The sequence below is a fragment of the Vanacampus margaritifer genome, chromosome 9 (genome assembly GCF_051991255.1).
Source record: "Vanacampus margaritifer isolate UIUO_Vmar chromosome 9, RoL_Vmar_1.0, whole genome shotgun sequence".
Lineage (NCBI taxonomy): Eukaryota > Metazoa > Chordata > Actinopteri > Syngnathiformes > Syngnathidae > Vanacampus > Vanacampus margaritifer.
Genome location: NC_135440.1, coordinates 22,260,728 through 22,288,341, shown reverse-complemented (window position 1 = coordinate 22,288,341; position 27,614 = coordinate 22,260,728). Strand labels below are relative to the sequence as shown.

The 27,614-nt window shown below is 40.1% G+C and overlaps 3 protein-coding genes and 1 long non-coding RNA gene across 9 annotated transcripts in view; 2 read left to right on the top strand and 2 right to left on the bottom strand.

The window, feature by feature from the left end:
• Positions 1–8,548, top strand: part of zc3h12aa (zinc finger CCCH-type containing 12Aa) — a 111,567-nt gene extending 103,019 nt beyond the window's left edge. For 2 of the 4 annotated variants that reach the window (XM_077576361.1, XM_077576359.1), the window contains exons 4-8: positions 499–912; positions 2,781–2,920; positions 5,671–5,905; positions 5,978–6,084; positions 7,352–8,548. In XM_077576361.1, coding sequence (XP_077432487.1) covers positions 499–912; positions 2,781–2,920; positions 5,671–5,905; positions 5,978–6,084; positions 7,352–8,184 — 1,729 coding nt within the window. In that variant the 3' untranslated portion in view covers positions 8,185–8,548. The remainder of the gene's footprint in view (positions 1–498; positions 913–2,780; positions 2,921–5,670; positions 5,906–5,977; positions 6,085–7,351) is intronic. The other 2 variants (XM_077576360.1, XM_077576357.1) reach the window with 2 other exon arrangements.
• LOC144058115 (uncharacterized) lies at positions 643–3,702 on the bottom strand. The gene is made up of 3 exons (XR_013295388.1): positions 3,607–3,702; positions 2,643–2,838; positions 643–768 (listed from the first exon to the last, which is right to left on the bottom strand). It is a non-coding gene; the product is annotated as an uncharacterized LOC144058115 (long non-coding RNA).
• A 1,376-nt stretch (positions 8,549–9,924) lies between the features above and the next one.
• LOC144057644 (uncharacterized) lies at positions 9,925–14,625 on the bottom strand. Its single transcript, XM_077575455.1, has 8 exons — positions 14,484–14,625; positions 13,539–13,648; positions 13,067–13,151; positions 12,716–12,903; positions 12,348–12,429; positions 11,576–11,693; positions 10,435–10,662; positions 9,925–10,338 (listed from the first exon to the last, which is right to left on the bottom strand). Exons 2-8 carry the CDS (start codon positions 13,620–13,622, stop codon positions 10,281–10,283), a joined length of 843 nt encoding a protein of 280 aa, XP_077431581.1. The 5' UTR covers positions 13,623–13,648; positions 14,484–14,625; the 3' UTR covers positions 9,925–10,280.
• LOC144057642 (uncharacterized) lies at positions 11,935–27,223 on the top strand. 3 transcript variants are annotated; one of them, XM_077575454.1, is made up of 13 exons: positions 11,935–12,038; positions 16,956–17,116; positions 18,401–18,454; positions 20,047–20,169; positions 20,536–20,634; positions 21,875–21,952; positions 22,023–22,109; positions 22,180–22,217; positions 22,314–22,409; positions 22,864–23,023; positions 23,148–23,221; positions 24,796–24,894; positions 26,273–27,223. In XM_077575454.1, the coding sequence occupies exons 3-13, from the start codon at positions 18,424–18,426 to the stop codon at positions 26,525–26,527; spliced, it is 1,140 nt and encodes a 379-aa protein (XP_077431580.1). In that variant the 5' UTR covers positions 11,935–12,038; positions 16,956–17,116; positions 18,401–18,423; the 3' UTR covers positions 26,528–27,223. The 3 variants fall into 3 exon arrangements, with proteins under 3 accessions (XP_077431580.1, XP_077431579.1, XP_077431578.1); XM_077575453.1 differs by having other exon boundaries at positions 20,047–20,634; positions 23,151–23,221; XM_077575452.1 differs by having other exon boundaries at positions 20,047–20,634.
• The last annotated feature ends 391 nt before the right edge of the window (positions 27,224–27,614 follow it).

The following is a 27,614-nucleotide window of genomic DNA, read 5'->3' as shown; positions in this document are numbered from 1 at the left end:
TTTTTATGTGGGTGAGCATGTGCATGTGCGTGTGTGCGTGTGTGCGTGTGTGTATTCATCAGTTCACCTAAAGCCCATTAAAAAAAAATCCCATACTAATAATATAATATAATAATAAATTGCCAAATGCAGAAACATCAATGTAAGTTATCACGATGTAGTGGCTCTCGCTAGCAGACAGAATTAAGTAACCGGAATTAGGTTAAAAAATTCTATATACGTAGACCATGTTTCTATAAATTTTGATATTTGGTTTTTATTTGAGGCAGATATTTTTTCCATTAAAATGTGATTTATAAGGAGGTATTTTATATCTGTTCTAAATGTACAACAACAAAATTCTAGGTTTTCATACTCTTGTTAACAAAAGTGGGAAAAAATGTTAAACTAATAGAAATAGTTCAAATAAATTTTTGACGTCTATAGCCGTCAATGGCAGTGAATGAGTTGAACTAAAATGAAAATAAAATGAATTAAATGTGACTTTTCCGTATCTAGAAATCCATTGGTGGGTGTAAACAGTCTTCTATGCCCCTGGAAAGAGTTTCAGATCCTCTCCGGGATGGATCCAACCATCTCCAGCCTGAGCTCAGGCCCAACAGAGAACTCGGAGCTCCAGCTCCGAGTAGACTTCTTCCGCAAGTTAGGTTACTCCTCGGCCGAGGTCCACGCGGCGCTCTCCAAGCTGGGCCCCTGCGTGGACACCAACTCCATGCTGGAGGAGCTTGTGCGCATCCGCAGCGTTGCGCTCGGATCATCCGGCGAAGACTACGAAAAAAGGAGTGAAAACCTCAAAGAGGATTCAAGCGGAGTGGCCAGACCCCTCGAAATGTCGACTCGCGTTGAGGGCAAGAAGGCTGCGGAGTCAGAGTTGAGGCCCATTGTTATTGACGGCAGCAACGTTGCCATGAAGTAAGACAAAATGGCGGCCATTATTTTTCTCATTACTTTTTACATAAACAATTTAAAACTTGTATCTGTGCTTTCTACTCTTTACTTTGACGATATGACAAAAAAAGACGTATATTCGTATATCGGTAACTGCAATTAAAATCGGAGGTGGCAAATCCAGGTCCAGAAAGTAAAAACCCTGACACCGTTCGGCTAGCTCCATAGCTAGCTCTCGGTTTGCCATCATGGATTTTGTGGAAGAAAAAAAAAAAGGGACACCTGACCAAGCTCGCCTCTTAACAGTCAAGACTGAAATTATTCCCCACAAAAATGTGGACATTTTCGAATGACAAAATCCCAAAACACGCAGCAAAAGTGGTTAAGAAATGGTTTGCGGCCGAAAATATTAACGTTTTGCAGTGGCCCAGATAGTCCAGACTTGAATTCAGTTGAAAATCTGTGGCGGGAACTAAAGATCAGGGTGTCCCTCATCACTAAACAAACTGAATTTCAATGTCAAATGTTCATTATTCAACTAGTCACACATACTGTAAACTACAAACAAGGCATACACTCTAAAAAAAAACAATAAACAAACGACGTGGCAACGTATATTGTACTATTCTAAAAGAACCTCACCCACAATTACTGAAAATCTTCTCTGCACTCTTTCGTCGTGACTCACTTACTTCCCTGGCTTCTGTGAGAGGACTGAAATGATCGTAAGGACAATACCTTTTCTGTAAAGCACAAGGGCTTAGCTTTCAGACGCCATTGGAATTTTTCTAATAGCACAAACGGTGCCACAATTACGGTAATCCAAAGGGCACCTACGGAAATGTTACGCCGGCGGCACGCTCGGTAACAAAGAGTTCCACAGTAGCGCAGGGGACATTTTCAGACTACAGAATTAAAGAAATCAAATTAGCTTTTAGTATTCTTCCTAAAAAAAAATAGAAAGAGACAGTGTCCTGGGATAGATTTTTATTTTCCCAGGACAGCTGATTTTAAAAAAAAAAAAAAAAGAGAAAACAAATCTGAGAAAAACTGGACGGGTGGCAACTTTAGCTAGCTCCCATGGTGCTCGTTTACCTGCTAGGGAGCTAGTTAGCTAGTTAGCTAGCTAGCTTGTAGCAGGGGCTAAAGCCAAACTGTGGCAGGGTCTTCACTTTCTGGAACTGGATTTGCCGCCTCTGATTAAAATATTGATTGATTGATTGATTGATTGATTGAGATCTTTAGAATTTATAAGGAAGGAACAAGAGCAGCATGGAACACTCCAAAATAACCCAATTATGGGTCAAAAATGGACGGATCCTCTACTTGGGTCAATTTGAGCCAACTTTGAGTCAAGAAATGGGCCTTTTATTGTAAAACAACTCATAAATATTGGTCAGATGCTTTAGTTGTGTCAAAAAAATGGGTCATTTTGTATAAAACAAACAAGAAAGTTGGGTCAAATTGACCCATAAGGTGGATCGGTCCATTTTTTGATCCATAATTGGGTTATTTTTGACCCAATTGTTTTTAGAGTGAATAATTTGAACTAGGGAGCAATAACGACAATGGAGGAAAATATTTGTCATCCATCCATGGTTTTATTTTTGAGAATTGTTGAGTTTAGGGCTCTGATTATTTTATTATGAACCACAAAAACATGGTGCAATTGTCCAGGAAGAAACAGAAAGCCACAAAGAACAGGAAATATGTGACAATAAGGAAAGAATGCACATATTCAGTAAGTTACGTACCTGTACTCACTCACACTTAAGTCTGTCGACCGCTAAAAGTGCTCTCGACCATCCTCTAGGTTTGTTTCTTACAAGGCTGCCGGATAAAAGGAGTTGCCATCTCTGCCAATGTTGCTGTTTTTTCCCTCTCCTTGACAGTCACGGTAACAGGGAAGTGTTCTCATGCCGAGGCATCCAACTGGCAGTCAACTTCTTCCTGGACAGAGGACACGCAGCCATTACCGTGTTTGTTCCGTCTTGGCGCAAAGAGAAGAGCCGACCCGATGCCGCCATAAAGGGTGAGGTCACCGTAGAAATGCAGCCATTTCAATCGAGTGGGTCCCCCCCCCCCCCCTACTTGAGGAGCAATTAAATTCCCCCCCCCCATGTTAGTTATGCAAACCGATTAAAATGATTGACACCGTGTCATAATTCAGATGAGTTTTATTTCCTGTTTTCAGTCATTAATGGACTTTGGGATTCATTGTTTTCTCTTTTTACGGAAGGCATCTGTAAAGTCCTCATTTATGTAATCTTGTTTTTTGCAGGATCCTAGTTTTGTCTTTGTATTTTTCAAATTTCACCACAACCGACAATTCCTAGCTAGCATTTAAAAACGGTACGAACTGAAATTACATTTATCTTACTGAAACTTACGAGTCAGTCATATTTTCTTTATCCTCTGCAAAGAACGACTAACATTCACACTGATTTACGTTTTTTTCTGCGTTACACTGCCCCCAGGTGGCCAATGTCCACGCACCAAAAGGGGCAGCACAATGTCCATCGAAATGAAGCCCAAAATTTGGGGGCAAAAAACAGTGAAAGAAAGAAAGAGTTTGCTTTAAATGTTTGCTTATTTAACAATTTAACGTTTATGACCACCGAGGAACACAAAGCAGCAAAACGCTGCCGCTTTTTTTTCCCACTCTCTTTTCAGTGCATTCCGATTAATTGAGCTCTAAATTTCTTTCCATTGACTCACCTGTATTTGCACATGTACCTAAACAATTCCCTCTTTTGTGTGAGCTCTTCATGCCTACTTGACTGCAGCGGCCGCCATTCAACAAGGGCCTCGCCGTTGTTTTGTTCGCACCAGACTCGGGTGGAGCACACTTAGTCGATTTCTCTGTGTGTGAACAAGGAAGTAAAAACCGCAACATTTTTTTCTAACCCCTGGCAGAGCCTCAACAGGAAGTATGTCTGTTCCTTGTTGCTGACCTCAACGCTTAATCTACCTGGCAGTCGTACTAGACAGCGTCTGTGAAAATTAAATGCAAATTAGAAAATCCAACCTACAACCTGTGAACGCCAGTGATGATGTCATCATTTGGCATCATGTTTATGGGCCTGATTTTAAATACGACTGAACTGTATTTGGGCAGTGATTTGTTACCACTAGACCAGGGGTGTCCAAGCTACGGCCCGGGGGCCATTTGTGGCCCACCTTCCATTTTCCAGCGGCCCTCAGCATATACAGAAAACAACTTTTGACCCAGCTTGCTTTTCTAGATATGCAAATAAACTTTGTGTTCTTTAAAAATAACTAATAACCTTCTAAAATAACTATAGTGCATTATTGATTGGCTCATTAGTTTTTGCGTGTTAAATAAAGTCAGACAATGTTAAAGTGGCCCTGGCATCTTTCAATTATTCTGTATGCGGCCCTCAAAGGAAAAAGTTTGGACACCCCTGCACTAGACGGACAGTGAACAATTTTGGATTTTGCTTAACGTGCATCACGATGATAATGGGTAATGTATTGGAGTAAAAGTGAAATATAGCAGAAATGTGAACATTTACATTTCTAAGTGCAGTAGGAAAGTGTTTTTTACCCCATTGCATAACAAAACTTTTCCTGAGTGACTCTTTATACAATGTTGTTGACGCCCTACACAATTAGTTGCCATCCACTTGAGACGGGAAAAAAAAATACTAATAGCATTTATGTCAGTTCTTTGGCGTCATTGTCACTGACTTGTGTAACTGCTAAGCCTAATTGCTAACCAAAAAGCAGCGCCTACACTGTAAAAAATAAAAAATGTCTGTAGAATTAACAGGGAATTTCTGTACAATTGTGACATAAAAAAAACTGTGAATATAAAAACAATGAGGCATTGTGTAAACTGCATTAAGATTATGTAAAACTATGAACCAAACACAATTGTTGATTTGACTGTAAGATATTTTTATATTTTTTGGGGGAATTCACAAATTACTTTATTTAATTTGTACTGCAATTTATTTTTTTTTTTAATTTAAACACAGGTAAAACAAAAAAACATTGGGTTATACATTGTTACAATATTTGTTTATGCCAAAAGAAACATGCATTTTTCAAATTTGTATTATAGATAAGAATATTTAGAAAAAAACATGTGAATATAAAATGTTAAACTAAATGTATTGTGTTCATTTCAAATGTATATACTGTAGGCATAATTATTAATTTATCAGTACACGTTAAAAAAAAAAAAAAGCTGTGGTTACCAGAATAATTCAGTAAAAAAAAATACTGTGCAAACATAAACAACTTTACATAACTTGTATATTGTATATCCTAACTGTACTTTTTAAACTTGTAGATTCAACAGTCCTTTACTGCTAACTTACCGACAGAGTGGCGTGGCTCAGTGGTAGAGCGGTCATATTGCATCCCTGAGGTTGTTGGTTCGATCCCAGCGTGGTGTGGCTGTGGTCAAAGATCCATGAGCAAGATAATGAAACTCCAGTTGCTTGTGATGCTGTGTAATGAAATCAAAATGCAAAGCACTTTGACGGCCTTGTAAGGTAAGAAAGCGCTTTACAAATGAAGTAAAATGTACAAGTTGTTCTGTAAAGTTGTTTTCATTTGCACAGTATTGTTTACAGAATTTCTCTGGCATCCGCAGCTGCCATATTTTTTCCATAAAAACAACAGATTTTTTTTTTACAGTCAGCTGAAGTGTGGCGTTGTATATTTGCAAACCAGTTTTTACATGATTTCTGTTTGAGCAGAAATTGATGTAGTCGCAACGTATTTTTCATTTCCTTTACTCGACGCGTGCAGATAAACACATCCTGTCGGAGCTGGAAAGGCAGAAACGGGTGGTCTTCACTCCGTCGCGCCGCGTCGGTGGCAAGTTGGTGGTCTGCTACGACGACCGCTACATCGTCAAGTTGGCGTGCGAGTCGGACGGCGTCATCGTGTCCAACGACACCTATCGCGACCTGCAGGGAGAAAATCCCGAGTGGAAGAAATGCATCGAGGAGAGGCTCCTCATGTACTCCTTTGTCAACGACAAGTACGGAATAAGATGCTACCTTCCGTTATGACCGGTCACATCACAGACATGATTTGTTTTTTTGCGGATCAGGTTCATGCCGCCGGATGACCCTCTGGGACGACATGGTCCCAATCTTGACAATTTACTCAGGACAAAGCCGCTACCGCCGGAGCAAAGGAAACCGCTCTGTCCATACGGTAACAGGAAATTTTCTCATTTGTCTTCACATGAAAGATGTAGTACACTAAATACTTTGCAATTTAATATCGCCCATCCTGCTTTTGTTTGTGGCTCAATCGTGCAATCGAACCCAAATGTGTTCATTTTACGAGATTTTTTCGTGTCCTGTGACGGTAGACGTGTCCAATTTTAGTGTTTCTCAGTAAGGCCTGTGTTGGGGGCTTTTTTTTTCTAACTTTTTAAGGGTCAGTCAGATTCAGGGGTCATGTTTCGGATCTTCATCCTTAGTGAGTACACTCTTAAAATGGCTTGGTCAAAAACAATTTTGAGTAAAAAAATTGGACCGACCCGCTAACAGGGGTCAATTTGACCCAATTTTATGGGTTGTTTTGTACAGGACCCGTTTTTTTTGTAAAGCGCAACCCAAAAAATTGACACCCTTAAAACTGTTGACAGACCCAATAACTTGTGTCAATTTTACCCAACTTTAGTTATTTTGTACAGAAAAGTTTTTTTTGTTTTTGTTTTGTTTTTTGACAAAGCAACCCCAAAATTGGGTTGTTTTGTCAAAACAACCCAATGTTGGATAAAATTGACCCAATTTACTGGATCAGTCCAATTTTTGACCCGTCAGTTTTAAGGGTATAATTAACATAACCCTCCTATTGTCCAATACTCTGTCCCTAATATGACATATTTTCTTATCTCTTAGCACATAAATTCAAGTGATTGCTACTTGGTCGTGTCACACCGAGGTAAAGGTACAATTTCACTCAGGAATAGTAAAAAAAAAAAAAAAAGTGACAACGCCACGGAGCCTCGTTTTTCATGGTTACGAAAGTCAAACTAAATGTGAATTGTTTGAAATCCAAAGTCATATTTCCCAAAGGAATTCATGTAAATCCAATTAATCTGTCCCAGACAGCCAAAAAATGACTAAATAAATTTGATAGAGAATAACTACAGCTTTACAAACAGAAACCGTATGAAATAAATGACTGATGAAGTGGATAAATGAACATTTTGTTTCATTTTCCAAGTTCAGTGCTGAATTATGTAGCTTGTCTAGCTTCTTTATCAAATGTCTGCCACTCGGAACTTCCCGTCGTATTGTCTAAAAACGGCTCAACAGCCAACGCGTTCCAATCAAGGCATTAACAAGCCTCCCGGTCTACTCGGCAACACTCCGACAAATTGGGCAATATCGGCCTAACATCCTGTCAAAAGTCATTTTTGAATTGTTTTGTTTTGTTTCTACATTTTGTTTTTTTTTGCTCCCTCCAGACAAAAAGTGCACTTATGGCCTAAAATGTAAGTACTACCACCCAGAGCGGACCAACCAGTCCTATCTGTCCTTGGCTGATGAACTCAGAGAAAAAGCTCAGATTTCAGCCGTGAAAAAGAACGTCCGGTCGTCACAAAGACAGCCGCACTCGATTCCCTACCTCCGTCCTCAGGAACTCAACATGTTAGAGCATCGGTGGTCTTCGCATCCGGGGGCTCAGGTTAGTGAAAACAAAGTCATGTACCGGGAAGTTCCAAATCTCGCTCCGTCCTCTGGACACCAAGAATGTTCTGGACCCAACCATTACCACGCCAGCACCCCTCACGAGTACTTGGACTCTGGCTTCGGTTCCTATGAAAGTCAGTACTCTGACGTTTGCGTCAGAAACTCACGCGGGCTCGCCCAACAGCTCAAAAGTGGACCCAGACCATCCTGCGGTTTCCACGGAAACCCGGACTCTGCGGGTCCATTCACGTTCCCGGCAGGTCTAGCGCAGAACCACAGCGTGCCAGGTCAATTTAACGGAACTGCTCAATGTCTGCGGAATTACTGGTCTGATCCTTTTCGTGGGTTGCCCCAAACTGGAGGATTTCATCCGGTTCCGTTACCGCATCGCGACAGCTGTTGTTGCTCCTGCTCGGGGCAGCAGAACCCCGCCTGCGTCCAGCAGCATTGGGACTCCCAAAGACTGGAACTTTGCAAGAAACTGCAAGCGATTTACAGCCCTCAACAGGTTGCTACGGTGATGCACATGTTCCCGCATGTGACGAACGCCGAGAAACTGGCCGCCGAGATTGTCAGCCAGAAGACGCAGAGTGGCGTGTTCCTCTGAGTTCGAGCAGAATCGATTATAAGCGTCTTTATCCGGGGTGGGGGGGGACGACTTTTGGCCCACTGTGCAATTAATTGTAAGAACAAATAAAACCTCAACTTTTTTTTTTTTTTAGCTCTAAAAAAATTTTCATATGATAATATTTTGTAATGTGCTTATATGGCTTTCATAGGACTTCTTAGTGATTATTGTGTTGTATAAATGTGGCAGTTTATTGGTGTAATCCTGTTTAGTGTTTGCAATAAATATAGTGAATAATTTTCTGGGTTACTGAACGATTGAAATTACGCAGAAGGGTGGATTTGTGTGACGTATGCGTGAACCCACTTGCGTGGGGGAGAGAGTGACTTTGTTTGACTTTGATGTGAGAGAGAGAGAGAGATGGGGAAGGGGAGAGATAGGGGAAGGAGACACTGGGGGAAGGGAAAGAGAGAGAGACAGAGATGGGAAAGAGATGGGAAGGAGGACGGGGAAAGTGAAGAGATAGGGGAAGGGGAGACACTGGGGGAAGGGGGAGAGAGAGAAAGTGAGTGGGAGAGAGAGAGATGGGGAGGGGAAGGGGAAAGAGAGAGATGGGGGAGGCGGAGGAGGAAAGGGGGAGAGAGAGAGAGAGATGGGGTAGGAGGAGGGAAAAGGGGAGAGATAGGGGAAGGGGTGAGAGAGAGAGAGAGAGATGGGGAGGCGGAGGAGGAAAGGGGGAGAGAGAAGAGAGCTGGGGTAGGAGGAGGGAAAAGGAGAGAGAGAGAAAGAGAGAGCGATGGGGGCGGAGGGGGAAAGGGGAGAGAGAGAGAGAGAGAGAGAGAGATGGGGGAGGTGGAGGAGGGGAAGGGGAGAGAGAGATGGGGGAGGCGGAGGAGGAAAGGGGGAGAGAGAGAGAGCTGGGGTAGGAGGAGGGAAAAGGGGAGAGAGAAAGAGAGAGAGCGTTGGGGGGCGGAGGGGGAAAGGGGAGAGAGAGAGAGAGAGCTGGGGTAGGAGTAGGGAAAAGGGGAGAGCTAGGGGAAGGGGTGAGAGAGAGAGCGATGGGGAGGAGGAGGGGAGAGAGAGAGATGGGGGAGGCGGAGGATAAAAGGGGGAGAGTGAAGAGAGCTGGGGTAGGAGGAGGGAAAAGGAGAGAGAGAGAAAGAGAGAGCGATGGGGGCGGAGGGGGAAAGGGGAGAGAGAGAGAGAGAGAGATGGGGTAGGAGGAGGGAAAAGGGGAGACATAGGGGAAGTGGAGAGAGGGGGGAGAGAGAGCTGGGGAGGAGGGGGGAAAGGAGAGAGATAGGGGAAGGGGTGAGAGAGAGAGAGAGATGGGGTAGGCGGAGGAGGGGAAGGGGAGAGAGAGAGATGGGGGAGGCGGAGGAGGAAAGGGGGAGAGAGAGAGAGAGCTGGGGTAGGAGGAGGGAAAAGGGGAGAGAGAAAGAGAGAGAGCGTTGGGGGGCGGAGGGGGAAAGGGGAGAGAGAGAGAGAGAGAGAGAGAGAGAGAGAGAGAGAGAGAGAGAGAGAGAGAGAGAGAGAGATGGGGTAGGAGGAGGGAAAAGGGGAGAGAGTGGGGAAGGGGGAGCGGGAGAGAGGGGGAAGGAACGCGTGACTTAGCATGTGTGTGAGTGAGTTTTTGTGTCAGTAAGTGTGCAAACGTGTTTTCGTGTGTGAGTGTCCATGTCTGAGCAGTGTCGTTTTGCATGAATGTGTGTTTGAAATAATATATGTGCGTATCACTTTAAATGCTCCGTAACATACGAGGCATTACAGTACACACTCAAAGAGCAGCAGGTGACTTTTACTTCATGTGCACATTAGAAGACAATGTCGAGCGAGTTTGTGAGTTTGACCTTGGGCCAATTGGCAGCCAGTGACGCTGATTTGCGTTTAAACACGCGTCCAAGCTTTGTCAGTATGCATAAGGAGCCGTTTGATTGTTTTGCATTTCTATGCTCAACCGGTTATTAAAGATACTAAACAACGATATTGTCGCGTGGCTTTGAATGCGTCAGTTTCCTGCATGCTGTCCTCATGGCAACCCACAGCATGTTGCTGTATTTTATCTATCCAGAAATGACAATGTTGATTCAAATCCACTTTGAAGTGAGTCCTGCAGTTCTTTGCGTCTGTGGTTGTCATTCCCAGGCCATCAGTAGCTTGTGAAAGGGTACGAAGGCACCATAGCCAGGTTTGCTGCACAAAACCCAGAGACAAATATGAAATGAATATCACAAGCATCTCATGTCTGTATTTGACTTTCTATAGGAAAAGACTTGATGGGGAGCTCACCAGTCAAAGTAGCAGTGACTCTTGTGGTGGCCGTCCCGCATGCCGTGATCGGGCGTCTGCAGCTCCACCCCAAGGTGGAGCTCTGACTCTCCCTGCAGGTGGCCCAGGAAGCGGATGGTACCCGTGCTGATCCGTCCGGAAGGGAGCATGATTCGCACCCGGTGGCCCAGGTGTAGGTCCAAGGGGGAGTGGGGTACAAAAACACGGTGCGGCCCCAGAAAGCGAACGCTGTGGACGGAGAAAAGAACCACTTGTCAGGTTGCTTAACAACTTCATTAATGACCTAACATGAACTCCGCCCCTGACTTGGAATTCCTGTACTGGGAGAATTCCAATCGCAACGCAGCAGACATGTCCACGCCAAAATTTTGCAGTAATAAATGTAATTAATAATGCATTTATTTGTGGAGACTGGGGTCAAATTGTGATTTATAATTTCAAAAATGTGCAGAATTTCACAAGTTACTTTATGTTAAAAATTATATAGCCCCCCCCCAAAAAAAAATTTAATAAATAAATAATAACAATTATATAGCGCTTAATATGAAAAGAAAAATGCATGAAATATGTCACCAATTGCAATTATGCCATCTAGTGGCAGAAAAATGACTTAAACACAAATCAATATCAAACACATTTTTTACAGTACAGTACATCGTTTTAATTTTAACTCAATATTATGAATTATTATAAAATTACTGGTTCAATGACTAAAAAAATGCAACCATAAATTTATTAGTGTAACATTTTTTCCACTTTTGTTAACAAGAGTATGAAAACGTTATTGAAAAATTTACTGTGCATTTTATTGTACATTTAGAACAGATATAAAATTTAGTTAACTATTGAAGTCATGTGATTAATTACGATTAAAAAATAAATAATCGCCTGATATATATATATATATATTTATATATATATATTTATTTTTTACCTTTTTTTTTAAAGCATTTTCATCTTTTAACTGGAACACAAAAGAGGGAGCACATAAGTCCTATTATGATCACCCTGCAGTGATTTTCATTTTCTACCTTAGCCCCTTGACCTGGTCGGTATATCATTTGGGACCACCAGTGCATTGGTGTCTTTACCATTGAGCCACTCACTAAATAAGTCGCCATGTATTTCTTACGAGCTGTACCTTGATGCTGAAGAGCAAGACGAGGCTGACGTGGAGCTCGGTGCTGGTGACGAGGGCAACGGGCTTCCACGAGATGAATAATCAGATCCTCTGTCGTGATGCCGAAGCTCGCTGAACGCTAATTGGAAAAGATATCGATGATGGTGAGTACTGTTTAAGAATGTTTGTAAACAATAGTCACTAAGGCACTTTTTCACCTGACATTCACCCCAAATACAGTTTTATATATGTATATATAAATATGCTGATTATATTCTGCCAAATAAGAGAGTCATCAGATGGATTTGCGCGACTGCAGTATCAACTTTACACCACTAGAGGGTGTTAATGACAGCACATTAAACATTTCCCGCAAATGTCTGTAGATGGTGCGGCCAAAGCTTCAGCACAAAGTATCGACCTATTTTTGTGGCTGACTTTTTTTCACAGCCCTAAATCTAATTTAATCCATCTGAACTTGTTGGTGAGTTGAAAAAATTGAGTAGAATATCTCATTCATGTGGAAAATGTTTGGTTGAGTTGTCGCTGAGCGATTTAGCTAAACAAAATAGCTAGCTAGCATGCTAGCTGTCGCTAGCTCTAAAGCACACTATCCATTTCACCGCTCTGCCTTTATATATATATATATATATATATATATATATATATATATATATATATATTTATATATATACATTTTATTTATTTATTTTATTTTATTTTTAGAGGTCTTTGTCACCCAGGAGCACCTGTGAAATTGTGGTGAAAATGTTTGTGGACTCTTGCTACTTGCCTTTGCTTGAGTACTCGCCAAATACGTCTCCATTGTCCACTTTTTGCTCCGCTCTGGTCAATGTTCCAGCCTCAAAGATGATCTGTGTGCATAAAAATACAATTTTTATACTAATCGAAATGAACGGAAAAGGCATACTTTCCAGCCTCCCCAAAAAAACTTTTTTTTTCTTTATAAGAAAAATAGAACTCTATATTATTGTAATTTATAAAAACATGTAGTAATGACATAATACAATTCAATGTAAGGAATTTAACAATTTTTGCCACACTTTTTGCCCCAATTCAAGGACATACTCTGACACCATTTACCCCCCCAAAAAAACAAGTATTTGTACTCCATCCTTCTGTCCATTTTAGCTGTAATACCTGATTGCAAAGCGCCTCCTGTTTTCTTTGCAACTCGGCAAACTTCCTTTCCCATGACGCTCTCTCGCACGCGATCCTCGTCCTTAGCGACAGGATGTCCTGTTCGGTTTTGCTCAGCCTCTTCTGGAGGCCTGCGGTGCGGTCCGGGCAGCCCGGTATGGCGGCGGCGGCCATCTTGCTTTCGCAACCTGGAAATCACAGTTTGATTTCGTTTTATGCATGCATGACACTGAGGGAATGTTAAAAGCTTAATTTAAAGGGGGCATCATATAGAAAAAGTCCATTTTATGTAATATGCCCTTTTTGGATCAAGTTTTTTTTTTATAGGTAAACGGGCTTCTTTGACCTTACCCGTACGCTGTGTTTGGGAAACGCTTTTTTCTCCTATGATGTGCTTTTCCCTTGGCAGGAACTGGATTGCATTGTATGGACAAATCTGCAACATCAAAACCCATATGTAAAAAATGTATTTCAACCTCCAAAAAAAAAAATCATTTTAATAGAATGTGAAGAACACTTTTGACATTTTTTTTTCTGAACTTAATCTTCACCATTGTCTTGGTCTTTATTCTCTTTCTATGATTTGTGCTTCAATTCAATGGGCATCAACAGTTAACCATTGTCAACTGTTGTCGCCCTGATGTTGTGAAGTTCACTGGCGCCATCTAGTGGCAGAATGCCTGAAGTTCAGTAGTGGGCACTCGCAAGTCACAAGGGTGGCATTTTTGTTTCGTGATGTGCGTGTCATTTTTCTCATGTAGAATATGTGCCCTGGCTCAGCAAAGGAACAGCAAATGCTGTATAATGCAATAGAAATGCTCACCCAAAGGAACCTGCAGGTGCAAAGTATCCCTTTAAAAGTCCATGAAAAGATGCTCCACGGCATACTGCCATCATGAGTGTGCATGTTTGCCTCACATGGTGGTGATATGACTGAGGAGTGAACAAAATACTGTTAGTATTACAATTCTATATTAATAAGGGGTGTGTAATTATTGTGTATAGATACCAGAGGATTATAAAGCATCAACACCATGCATCTCGCATGTACACAGTTACGAAACCATGGTACATAAACAATAGCAATCAATAGCATTAGTTAGCATACTAGCCTGAATAAACCGTATTTCATTAAACTGAACTTTTAGCATTTACACACAATATTTAATGGTAAATTGTAACAGCAAAGTAGACTTCACTATTAGTAGTTGTATTAGCAACAACAAACTTTCACTTTGCATGAGGTGCATTTAAGAATTGCCAACAAAACAGGACTCAAACGCAGTCGAAAAAAAATTATCAATGAATTCAATTTTTTATACGTAATTGCAGCAAAATTCCACTAGATGGTGCCAAAGTAACTTTTTTTATTATTATTATTATTATTATTGCTACTACGATTATTATTATTATAATTATTGATGATGATGATAATAATAATTATTATATTTTTTATTCTTATTATTATCATCATCATCAATAATTATGATAATAATTATCGTAGTAATAATTATAATAATAACAATAATTATTATTATTGTTATGATTATTATTAGTAGTAGTAGTAGTAGTAGTATTACATTCTATACTTTTATTGCTTTAGCCTGTGCGCAAAAACATCCCCAGATTATTTTTTCTAAGAATTCACAAATGCCGAACAGCAACTACGTAGAGGTTCATTATGTCAATACAAAGAACAGAAATGCTCATCACTTTCATTGTGATTGACATTAAACAGAAAAGTGCAACGATAAAACTATCCACTCACCTTTGGCCGAAGCTCAGTCGATGCAAATAAAACCAAAATAAGGTAATAAGAAGGCGGTATCTTCCACCCTTTTTTTAATCTTCCAAGGCTGCAACTTTCCTCCGCTAATGTAACGCACGCTGACCTGTTGCTATGCGTCCCGCTGGCGACGTAAATCGCGTCTAATCCTCTTAGTCACCGAGTTGCACAGTCCAGTTGCATGCAGGTTGCTTAATTTGGTCCGCTGAGCCTTATCTATAAACGCCGTGAATAAGCCTGCTTTCGATGTGCTCTCTTTGTCCCCGGTGAGACCAGGACGGGTTAGGGGTCAATCATAAAATTGGTTGGGTTCTCGCTTGGACGTGGCATGATGGCCCCTGAGTTTATTGATTTGGGTTTGGATTTGCAGTCCACAATATCATGAAAAGATTGAGAGAATGTGGAGAAATCTAAGATGAAGACCAAAAACCGACACTGAATACATGTGACCTTCGAACCCTAAGGCAGCACTCCATTAAAAACCGGTGTCACTCCATTTACAAGTGAAAGTTAAAACTCCACCTTGCAAAGTGAAAGCCATGTATGAACAACAGACAGAAACACCGCCGGCTGACACCATCTGATATCTTCTAAAAATACATTTCAACATCGATACAGAACAATGGATGGCGTCTTAGTTTCTATGTGATCAGGTAACAGGTATTTAGTGTTTAGAGTGCACCATTGTCCGGTGAAAGAAGAAATGAAATATGTTGTCAGGCTAAAACTGGTCCAAACACTGTGACTTTCTCATAGTGCATCATTTTGAAAACAAAAACATAACTACAACATCAAGAGCGTGACGTGAAGAGCGCGACTGTCACATGATTTGAGCGAGTGTCTTTTGTGTCGCCAGCAAAGAATTCAATCTTGTGTTGGTCACAAAGGCGTAATTGTTGTGTACGGGGAGGGGGGGTGTCCATGGAGGCTGCTGGAAAATCGAGGGGGGGGTCTGATTTCACATTGTGTTTCACCGAAACCAAAGGCCTGCGTAAACCACATTCAAATATCACCTATCAGGAACGAAGCTTAATCCACTGATTTATTTCTTTAAGTGCAGGCTGCACTTTTTTCCCGTCACAGGTGGAAAAAGTAGTCACACCCTATGTGAGTTTAGTGATACAAAAAAAAAAAAAAGATTCGTGAGGGTAGTGATTCAACTCCTTTACTTCAGTACAAAAAAAAAGGTAGTCTCTCAGCTAGCTAGCTAGCTAGCTCTCTGATTTGGCTTCCCTTTTATTCTATCAAGACAATGTGTTTCTATACCTTTTTTTACCATACAAGGACAGCAGCATCCCCACAATCAAAAATTCAAAAACAAACAAAAAATTCATAACGTTAGTGATTCAACTCCTTTACTTACGTCCAAAAAAAAAGCTATTCTCTCAGCTAGCTAGGTAAGCTAGCGCTCTCTAGCTAGCTAGATTTGGCTTCAGTTTTATGCTATCAAGACGTGTTTCCATACCTTTTCTCCATACAAGGACAGCAACATCCCCAAAATAAAAAACAAATCAAAACACACTATACACAAAATAATCAATCAGTTTCATACCTTTACTAACGTTGGGCCCTGAATAACAAGAAATGCAAAATTAGCCAACAACTGAAAAATCTAAACCTTACTTATAATATTTTATACAAACTCTATTCATTCACGACTCTTTAGGTTGTGTCATTAGCTATGGAGGTTTAAAAAAATATATATATAGCACATCTTCTGTTAAATTAAGGTGTAGAAAGTACCGGTAATTAATTTATTTTAATAAAGTAGCCCTATAATTAAATGTAGGGAGCAAGTAAAAATAAAAATTAAATTAAATGCCCAAGTGAAGTACAGATACCTGAAGAATTGCAATAATGAAAAGAACAATATGTAAAAAATTCAATTCAAAAATATATTCCATTACATTATTGGCAAAAGTCTTAAAGTTGTGTAGTAGTAAGTGTCATGTATTTAAAAGAAAAATTCAAAATCATATTTTTTCAGGAATACCGTTAATTATGAGAATGAAGTCCACATATTGTGATGAAATTTGTATTTAATCAAGAAAAAGTGATTTTATTTTAATCCCCAAGATAAAAAAAAAAAAACTTTTATTGAGAAAAAAAAAGATTAATTCAAATTTCAGTTAGCCTATTTTGCCACAGTAATGTACTTTAATGAGAAAAATAGCACTCTGTAATCTTATACATTCTAAAATACAATACAATTTAGGAGAATTAAACGGTCATATGGATATACTGAACTGGAGGTTTGGCTCCTCCCGGATTCAGTCATTCTTTGCACAGGATAAAGAATATATGCCCACTAATTTGCTGCTTGTTATGTAGTGAGTTGGGTCACTTGCCACCTTACAGCATCACTGTCTATATGTTTTAAATCTGAGCAATTTTGGAGAAAAAAAAAAATATTGATATTGCGGTTGAGATTTAACATGGGATTATATTTTCCAGGTGCGGGTGTCAACAACCAACATTGCTGCCCAAAGTGGCGTCACCAGGAGAAGGCAGCCCCAGGGTTGGTGGAAAAGGGGAGGGGTGGTGACAGAGAGCAGAAGTCTTGCAGGAGTTCTCATTCACTTCACCCGCAGCTGACACGAGCCCTACCACGCCAGGTAAATGCACCCGCATTGAAAACTTTTTTTTTTTAATCAGCATTTATATTATTCTGATTATAGATTTCTCGTTTGAGGTATGCATGTAGCAGCAATTCGCCAATAGTGATGGGATTTTCAGTATTTACATATTTATGAGTTGTTTTACACTAAAAGACCCTTTTCTTGGGTCAAATAGACCCAAGTAGAGGATCGGTCCATTTTTTGACCCATAGTTGGGTTATTTTTGACCCAATTGTTTTTAGAGTGTAAATATATATATTAAATGTTGTTAGTAAATAAATTGGTATTAATACAACGTAAACTGCATATATGTGTATGTATATACCGTATGCATGCATTTATTTGTGTATATTTGTATTTATGTATATGTTTTTTATATTTGCTATGTCCTATTTTTAGCATTATATAAAATGTTTGTCTTTCGTGTGTTATTTCTCGCGTTACGTTAACTTGTTTTTTGTGTTAGATTTTTTTTGTTATAAATGCTATTTAGTGTTTTTTTGTTGTTGTTGTTTTTTGCTATTTTCTTTTGTATTATTTGGAAATATTTCTAGTACTATTCATTTTCATGACATTTCCCATTCTATTCATTTAAGCTATTGTTGCTAGTTTATTTAATAACACCTGTCATCAATTCCGTGTTGCCATGGCAACATATTCACCTTATGAAACTCGTAGGTTTGCGGCTTATGAAGTCAAGATCACGTTCATGAAGTTGCCATATGAACGTGGGCCGCTGTTGTGGTTGCGTTTCCAGGGTGTGGAACCCAAAGGAGGCCGCGATGGGAGGGGGGGGGAAAAACAAGCGGCGCTCCTCAGCCGGTCTCCCACCGGGACTGATCCAGGAACAAACATGTTTTAATTGCGTGCATGGATAAAATGTGCGCAAATACGGATGCGTGTATTGTTATAACAGCACTGTATCGCTAAACAAATATATGCCGAGGAGGGCGGACCGATTGCTAAATCTCGTGCTTCTGAGCATTCAGGTGAGGGTAATGCGAGAAGACAAATTGGTTATAAAAAAAAATCTGTATTTTCCGTGCTGTCGTTCTTTTGTCTCCATCGCCACTAACCAAACAATTATGAGATCACATTCACCTCAACAATTGGTGGGATTGTAAAGGAGAGGATGACAAAGCTCCCACAGAGGATATTTGCTCAGATGGCGTGCAACGTCTTACACAATAGAAAGTCATTAAAATGGCTAAATGTATTGTCCAAAGAACATCGTTTTTTGTTTTGCATGTCACCAGTGTCTTTTTTTATTTTTTATTCCAGGCTCCTTTTCCGCCACTGTGACAATGGCCTCAACCACTTTTCAAATATACACAGGTATAAGTTTTGCTTATTTAACAAGCACTACAAAATGTATAGTGTGGTTCGCACAGATTATATAACGGGCATCTTTTTCTATGGGGAGAAATCGTATCATATTCTCACTACTAGTAGTTTGAGTGAAGTTTACTATCAAACTAAACGTAAAATAGAAAATGACACACTATGCATTTAAAACAACCACATAACTTTGCTATCATGTCCACTAGCTTAATGCTAACACTGAATGGGAAGCGTCATAGATGAGCTATGGAATAGCATCAGTGTCGCGTTAGTTATAAACCTTAAGAAACTGGTATTTGAACACAAATATTGTAGATACTCATATAGATAGATTATACACACATGCTTGTTTTCTTTATCCTCTGCGAATTCTATTCTATATTTAAAAAGTTAGTTTTTTTTCCCAAGACAAAAACTGCAAAGTTACAAGAATTAAATTAAATTAATTGTCCAAAAAGTTGTTGTTTTTTCCAATAAAAAAATTCTCCAGCAAAAACACTCAAATGGAAAAAGACAAAAAATGAAATTATTTTAATATTTTTAAGACAGAAAATGTAAAAAAAAAAAAATTTTAATCAAGAAGAAAGTTCATAATGTGATAAAAGGTTTTCGGGAAACACATTTTTTCAATATAAAGATTTTTTTTTTTTATGAAAATCTGTAACATTTTTAACGGTAGCAAAATCCAAGTCATACTCTTGCTAACACAAGCGGTGTCCTGGCTTGTCCATCAATCTAAAAATTGATGATCCGCGATTGCCATGGCAACGACAGGCTCCAGGTAATGTTCAAATGTATGTTGATCACTATGGGATGCCGCCTACCTTTGGTGGTAGGCCTACACAAGAAAATCAATTAGTACAATTCAGTTTTATTTACCTTTAAAGATTAATACCTTTAATTTTAAGACCTGATGTTTTTATGTTTACATTATTTAACTTTTCCATGTAATAGATTTGAATTGAATCATTATTTCAGTACCTTTTTAAGCGCAATGTTAACTCATTCACTGCCATTGACGGCTATTACCGTCAAAAATTAATTTTAACTATTTTTAACATTTTTTGTATGTATGTATGAAAACCTAGAATGTTTTTATTGTACATTTAGAACAGATATGAAATTTGTGATTAATCGCAAGTCATGCGATTAATTATGATTAAAAACTTTAATCGCCTGACGCCCTGAATTTTTTATAATTTTTTTCTCTTTTTTTAAAAATTCATTCACTGCCTTTGACGGCTATAAACGTCAAAAATTCATTTAAACTATTTTTATTAGTTTACATTTTTTTCCCCACTTTTGTTAGCAAGAGTATGAAAACCTAGATTTTTTTTTTTTATTATACATTTAGAACAGATTTGTGATTAATCGTGAGTTAACTAGTGAAGTCATGCGATTAATTACAATTAAAAAATTTAATCGCCTCTTGCCCCTAATTTTTAATAATCTTTTTTTTAATGAATTTATGGCAGTGAATGAGTTAATGCGTAAACTTTGCTACAGTGGATGAAAATACTGTTAAAAACATTAAATTTGCTTTTTTTTTTTTTTTACTGATATTGTTCACCTTGTGTTTTTTCCAGGCTGGATGGGTATCACACCGCGTCTTGCGTTATTCGGTTTTCTTCTTCTCACCATGTCGAGAGGCACGTCTGGCTCCACGTCGCCAGCCCCTGCCACCAGTATGGCCGCCTCCACTCCCATAGGTACAACCATGCCTCCCGCCGCCTCGCCTTCCACAGGAGCGCCCGTGACTGCCACCGCCGAGCCCCCCTCGAGCACACCTTTATCCACAGCAGCCACTAGTATGCCATGGTCGTCATCCTCACCTACGACCGCCGAGCCCCCCTCGAGCACACCTTTATCCACAGCAGCCACTAGTATGCCATGGTCGTCATCCTCACCCGCGACTGCCGCCGCCACAAGCGCACCTTTATCCACAGCCATGCCAACCGGCAGCATGCTGATGTCATCCTCCGGAGCAAGCGCTGCTGGTTCGACACAGGCGGCTTCCACTAGCTCAGTCAGTGCTCCTAATACAGGAACCACCTCTGCCTCCTCCTCCTCCACAGCCACGCCCATGTCCGGCGCCACCTCAAGCCCAAATAGCGGCTCCGGGACACCGACGACAACGATGATGATGACCACCACGGAGGCGTCCATGTCAACCGGTGTGTTTAATTTTATTTATATAATTTATTTATTTGAGCTTAATTTAGCCAGGCAAAGATTAGCCAGATTAAGAACACAATTCTTATTTACAACTTTGGCCTGACAAGAGGCAAAACCTGTTGAGGGAAAGGAAAAAATTGGGGATAAAACAATTAAAACAGCAAATCAAACAAATCAAACAAACAAATACAAGACCATACAAGTAAGACAATAAACATGCAAGTGATGAAACCAATTTCTTGTTTGTTAATGTATTGTAATGTAATAATCCTTCATCCAACTTTACAGTACACCACATGGACATTTTTTTAAATATAAAATTAGATAGTATTTTTCAAGAAAGTGTTTTTTTTTATATTAAAAAAAAAAAGTTAGTGCTTTAACAAATTTGTTTAGTTTCTTTTCTTTCAACAAAACATTACATTTTAGAAGAAAAAGTTTCATATTGGGGGAAAAAAAGCTTTCTTAAGGGATAGAAATACATTTTAAAAGTCCAAGAAAAAAGTTTCCTTTTGTTCAGGTATGGTGTTTGTTTGTTTGTTTGTTTCAACAAAAAGCATGAAGGAAAGTTGTTGTTTTTTCTAAAGAAAGGTTTTTCCAATATTTTTTTTTTAACCCAAAAAATTTTTCAAGAAAAAAACTATTTTGAGGTGGAAATACCTCTTTAAAAAAAAGTTGCATTTTATTCAGGAAAAGTTTTGTTTTCTTTTATTAAGAAAAAAACGATCTTATTATTTAATTATTTACTGTTCTTTTGCTTCTATATTTTTTTCTTTTTCCCCTCGAAACAAAAAACTTTGGGAAAATTTTTTGGTTGGGGGGGTGCAAATTCAGACAAAAGGTCAAACGTCAGAACGGTATTCCATAAAACTTTTTTTTCTTTAAAAAAAAACAAAAATCGGAAAAAGCAACAACAAAAAACATGTTGGTTGTCTTCTTATTGTTGACTGAAAAAATTGTATAACAAATGATAAAAATGGATGAAAACAGGTGAATTTTCCTCCTTAAATTATATTCCACAAAGGCCAAATTAATCAGAATGCGGAGGTATTTCATATTGTAAAAAAAAAAATGTTGACTTGACTTCTCCTAAGTAGCCATAATATCAACAAGATAAAAGTATTTTTTATTTTTAGAAAAAAGGTTGTTTTTTTTCTCTTAAAAAAAGTCCACTCTCCACCCTTGACCCCTCCTCCTCCTCCTCCTCCTCCTCCTCCTCCTCCTCCTCCTCCTCCACAGCCATGCCCATATCCAGCACCACCACAAGCATGGCTGCGAGTCCAAACGCAGGCACCATGACGACGTCCGCCTCCACCAGTATGTTTTCTTTCACCAATGTACTCCAATCATGTTGTTTTTCACTGCAAACAATCCCGCATGTCCACAGCCATGCCCATGTCCGGCGCCACCACAACCATGAGTCCAAACGCTGGCTCTGGACACCCCACAATGATGACCATGTCCCCCTCCACTGGTAGGTTTTGTTCCACGTGTTTGTATCATTTCTATTTCCCAGTGTTAACAAACCCTGTTCACCATGACAGGGAGCATGGCCGGTTCGACAATGACAACAATGGACATGGCAAGTCCAACTCACATCCATCCAGCCATTTCATATTGCGAGCTAGCTAGCTATACCGTTATGTCATACGCCTCTTTATTTGTCTCCTGAATGCAGATATACTGTCCGGTATTCTCGTGTAATTGCTCGGAATGCAACGCAATGTATGCCAGTCAAAATGCCACGCGGTGTGCCAGCGGTGAATGGTGTCAGGTAGGCAGGCGCACCCCACCACATGGAACCTCATCATCTTCATGCTAAAACCGTTTTAACACTGGCATGGGATGGTTTCATCCCCTTCAAAAAGTCAGTTTCAAACAGATAACAATAATTATTTAGTAATTTAGGCAAATTGATTATCATTCCTGGACCATCATGTTTGTAATTACTGTAAAGATTGAGCTTAAGTGCCTGTAAGTAGTGATGGGAAAATGAAGCTTCATGAAGCACGTGCGATACTTTTTGACTCCTCAAGATGGCACTCATGATTCAAAGATGCAATGGAAATGTAATAATTTTTTATTGCACTTGCCTTTATCTATAAACTAAGAGCACCATCTAGAGGAGTCAAAAAGTATTGCAAATGCTTCATGAAGCTTCATTTTGCCATCACTACCTGTAAGAAAGCTCAAATGTTTAAATATATATATATATATTTGTGTGTCAGCTTTTGAAGATGGACATGATGTATTACATGGCTAACTGCAGCGCCACCTGCAGTAACGGCTGCGCCAACGCAACCGACGCCAACTGCGCGGTGGCCTGCTGCAACGCCACGGGCTGCCTCGCCGACACGTTCGCATCCCTGGTGATGATGACGTCAACGGGTAAGCGACGCGCAGCGCCACAATCCGTGTATTCCAATTTCCACTTGGCAATCGAAAATCATGCCTACCGCTTATCCGTCAAGCATCACTTTTACGATGATGTCTCTTTATTTTTTTTTCAAAGCAGTTGCGCCGACCACCCCATCCGTCACCATGGCGATGAGCGTAGCCCCCACCCAGCCAGCTACGACGGTTAACGTAAGGACAAAAAGATTCTTGTCGACCACACACACATAAGGATTTGTTTTCGTAAATGTTGAACAGGTTTACCGTTTACGATTGTCAGACATGATATTTTCCAAGCGGACATGGGAAAGGGCCTGAATCACACTTGGCACAACTCATGTCAGGGTGGGCGTGAGTGGTTGAGAGATGGTGTACCCAAATGCGGGGAACCAAGGCAGCGAGTCAGGAACGAAGTGCAATATGAGGAACTTTAATGAAATATAGGGAGAAAGGTGAGCAGACAATCATGACTGGACGGGACGGGACTGGTTGCCATGACTGAAACGAGCGTGATGGACAGGACCTGATTTCCCTTGACTTGACTTGACTTGCTGTGGAGTGACTTGACTTGGCTACCTGTGACGATGACGGCTTTGCTGGCTGTGACGATGACGGCTTGGCTGGCTGTGACGGTGACGGCTTGGCTGGCTGTGACGATGTCGACTGGGCTGGCTGTGACGATGTCGACTGGGCTGGCTGGGACGATGACGACTGGGCTGGGACGATGACGACTGGGCTGGCTGTGACGATGACGACGATGTCGACTTGGCTGACTGTGACGATGTCGACTTGGCTGACTGTGACGATGTCGATTGGCAGACTCTGACGATGTCGACTGGGCTGGCTGTGACGATGTCGACTGGGCTGGCTGTGACGATGACGACTTGGCTGGCTGTGACGATGACGACTTGGCTGGCTGTGACGATGACGACTTGGCTGGCTGTGACGATGACGACTTGGCTGGCTGTGACAATGACGGCTTGGCTAGCTGTGACGATCACGACTTGACTAGCTGTGACGATGACGACTTGGCTGACTGTGACGATGTCGACTGGGCTAGCTGTGGCGATGATGACTTGGCTATAGCGATGATGACTTGGCGGTGCTGAAGGCTTGTCGGCAGTGACAAAGACGACTTGGCTGTGACGAAGACGACTTGGCTGTGACGAAGACGTCTTGGCTGTGACGAAGACGACTTGGCTGTGACGAAGACGACTTGGCTGTGACGAAGACGACTTGGCTGTGACGAAGACGACTTGGCTGTGACGAAGACTTGACACACCAACTTCCACACATAACATAGGCAATGCACCCAACACCAACTGGACAAACACAACAGACTAAAATACACCAACAATAATGAGACACACCTGGGGAAGGGAAGACACACACAGGTGGACATGGTTAGACATAACGAGACAATGGAACCAGGAACACGAGACAAAAAACACCAACCACAGACAAAAACAACAAGAACACCCATAACAAACAAAAACCCAACCCCCGCAGAACCGAAACATGACAAATAAACTTTTATACACCTCCAACAGTCAGACCTTTGCTGGCTTCAATTAGAAAAGGGAGAAATGCTCAAATTTGGCCCGATTATCGGTTTGTGTATGTCCTGCTTTTAGACATAGCAACAGGGTAGGCTACACTAACACCGATAGGTAGTCGTACCACGCAGTGAGTGGAAAAAAAGGACACTGTCTGTTTGTGGTGTATCAGCGCCGTGGGTCAACTTTTCTCCTCCTTTACTCTCCCAGGGAAACAAATGCCACCAAGGGACTTGCACCGGTGCCACCTGCTACACTAGCTTTAGCAACACACTGCAGACGTGCTCCTCTACACAGCTGCACTGTCAGGTGAGGACCACAACGTTTGTGGACGCAGGATTGTATTTAATATTTAATATGCAATATAAATTTATAATTTAGAAAAGTTTATTTTTTTCTTTTGAGGTAAGTGAAACTGCAATAGTTTTTTTTTTGTAAAATGACCACTGGTAACATCACTGGTAAAATCAACAAAGGGTTATTTCTCATTTACTTAAAATCAAACGAGAATTTTTCCTTCACCTCTCAGGTTTTCTTCAATTTTTAAGGTGAGGGTGGACAACAACACAAAATATTTTTCTTCCAAACCTCTTAAAACTCATTCACTCGTATTAATACATTTTGTTCTTAATTTTTTTATTTATGCTAGAGCATACAGAAGGCTTTGATGTAGCTTTTGATCTGAAGAGGTGGCTTAAAGCAATGGTAGTTATTACAAAAAAACAGCCAGCAGGTGGCAGCAGAGTATAAGAGATCAGTCAGGGCCAAGTTCCAACAAGCTCTTTTTGCCAGTGTTTTCAACAGGTTTGTGAATAATGATGACCCTTAGCTATATTCTAATGCTAACTGCAGCAAAATTGAAACAGATACAAATGTACCTTTTTTTCCTGATGAAAGAAGAGATGCTAATCTTTCTTTTGGTAGGTTCCACAATATTCTATGGGCCTTGCAAAATCAGCCAAAATCCAGTAAAACAGCCAAGAGCGAAGGGGGTTGCTTCAGTGAAAATAGCTGGCAGTAAATGAGTTAATTAGAGACACACAAACTTTGGGCTAATTAGAGATACCGCTCGCTTTTAATTATCTACAGCTTTGAAATTATACCACTTATAAAGCTGATATTTATATCATTTATTTGATTTTTTTTAACTATAACAAATTTAAGCTCTTTTTCAATATAAAATGAATGCAAATTTTCTTCTAGCTACTCAATTTTACCAACGCAATACTTCAAAAATGACACGATTAGTACAAATCTGCACCTAAATGGCGATGCAAGGCACAGAGTTAGAACACACGGCAGTGTTGCATATTTGGATTGATTTACTGTGCTCTGTAAAAACGCAGACAAAGAATGTTCAATAAATGATTGTAGCCAGTAGTTCAATGATTCAACAAAAAACAACTATTTTCACATGAGTCTCATTTGCTAGCATACTAGCCTAAATAACACCCAGATGAAAAACACTATCAATGAATTAAAAATAACAACAAGATTCCAGAAGATGGCGCCAAAGTCGTACTTAAAACATAAAAACAATGAATAGGCAGGTTTTTCAGTAAATAACAAAGGGTAGGTTAAAAAAAAAAATGTGTGGAAGCCAAACCACGACTTAGCAAGGTTTCACTGTATGTTCCGTATGGAAACTCCGTAAAATTGTTTCGCTCCTGCGCCATCGCCTCTCCAGCTGGAAAAGGAACAGGTCAACTCCGACACGCTGTGGACAGCGAGCTGCGCCACCAACTGCTCGGCCACCACGCCATGCAAGGACGCCACGCCACCTCCCTGCTTTTTGGAGTGCTGCAAAGCCGCCGGCACGTCTTGCCTGTGGCTCAACGGGACGCTCAACCATGTCTCGTCCAACGCCGCCGGACCTCGTCTTCGCACAGGGCTGACCACATCCGCGCTGTGCCTATTGCTGGCCTTGAGTCTCCTGCTGTGAGGAGGCAAAATGTATGCACTCATTTATGTTGTTACAAGAGGTTTGGAAACATTTAAACACACACTTGGATTTTTTTTCCCCGCATTTCAAGGTCACTGACAATTTCGACAAAAGTATTTAAAGACACATTTCATTTGGTTAGAAAAATGCAACATGAAATGCCTCCGATGCCATTTTATATTGAAATTTCACCCAAAAACCCGATATTCTTAACTTACTGTGATTTGTGCGTTATCTCTGTAGGATGCAACTGTAATGATAATAATAAGCAGAATGTGAAGGTTTCAAAAAGCATTTTGTGCAGGCATACCTAATGAATTGTCTGGCTCTCTCATGTTTTACCGCCAAAATCCTTTCCCCTCATTTCTGTCGTTTATAAAGCCATGGCGAGAATAATGTAGCTGTGACAATATATTTAATATTAATATGCACTTTATGCAAAACCAGCAGGGAGCTGTTACAGGGTGTGTCGGATATTCGCTGGGATGTTTTCGCAGAGGCATTTATTTAGTTAATTTTGTGTTGTTATTGTTGTTTTGTATTTACTTGTGAATACTATATCTTAGTTGAGATGACATTGTCGATAATGTCTTTAAAGTATATTTTAAGGTCAAAATGGCTTCAAGTCAAGAGTTTTGTGTTGTATAAAATGTGGTAATTTGAATTTCTTTGTGGAAATAAATTTCATCAACTACATGCCTGGTGAATATTGATTGGGAAATGTATTTTTTTTTTGGAACATTATGAATGTAATTAAAATGTGGGAAAAAATGCTCTATCCTAGCAGTAACTCTCTTGTCCACCAGATAGTGCTGTTTTTCATTTAAGCGTGTTTTTAATATTTTACGTTGGAGGAAAAAATATGAATTTTATATTTCATACAAAGCGAAGATTCAATCGTGAAACAAATATGTATGTACAATCCTGTCTCGAAAATCCTTAAAGCAATCAAGGAAGTCACAATAATCCCATTTGGAGCATACATTTGAATTTTTACAATATTTTAAGTTTTCTAATGAATAATAAAATTAATTATTTTACTTTGTTGCATCAATATTTCTTTTGAAAGCCCATTTGACAGTTGTGC

What these genes read in the sequence shown, in the direction of transcription:
- LOC144057642 (XM_077575452.1), top strand. Translation starts at nt 18,424, where the DNA reads ATGGCCTCAACCACTTTTCAAATATACACAG. An exon ending in GACCATGTCCCCCTCCACTG is followed by an intron (nt 22,110 to 22,179) that starts GTAGGTTTTGTT and finishes TCACCATGACAG; the next exon opens with GGAGCATGGCCGGTTCGACA. An exon ending in CCAGCGGTGAATGGTGTCAG is followed by an intron (nt 22,410 to 22,863) that starts GTAGGCAGGCGC and finishes TTTGTGTGTCAG; the next exon opens with CTTTTGAAGATGGACATGAT.
- LOC144057644 (XM_077575455.1), bottom strand. Translation starts at nt 13,622, where the DNA reads ATGCACACTCATGATGGCAGTATGCCGTGGAGCATCTTTTCATGGACT. An exon ending in AGGAGGCGCTTTGCAATCAG is followed by an intron (nt 12,430 to 12,715) that starts GTATTACAGCTA and finishes TTATGCACACAG; the next exon opens with ATCATCTTTGAGGCTGGAAC. An exon ending in AGTCACTGCTACTTTGACTG is followed by an intron (nt 10,339 to 10,434) that starts GTGAGCTCCCCA and finishes GGTTTTGTGCAG; the next exon opens with CAAACCTGGCTATGGTGCCT.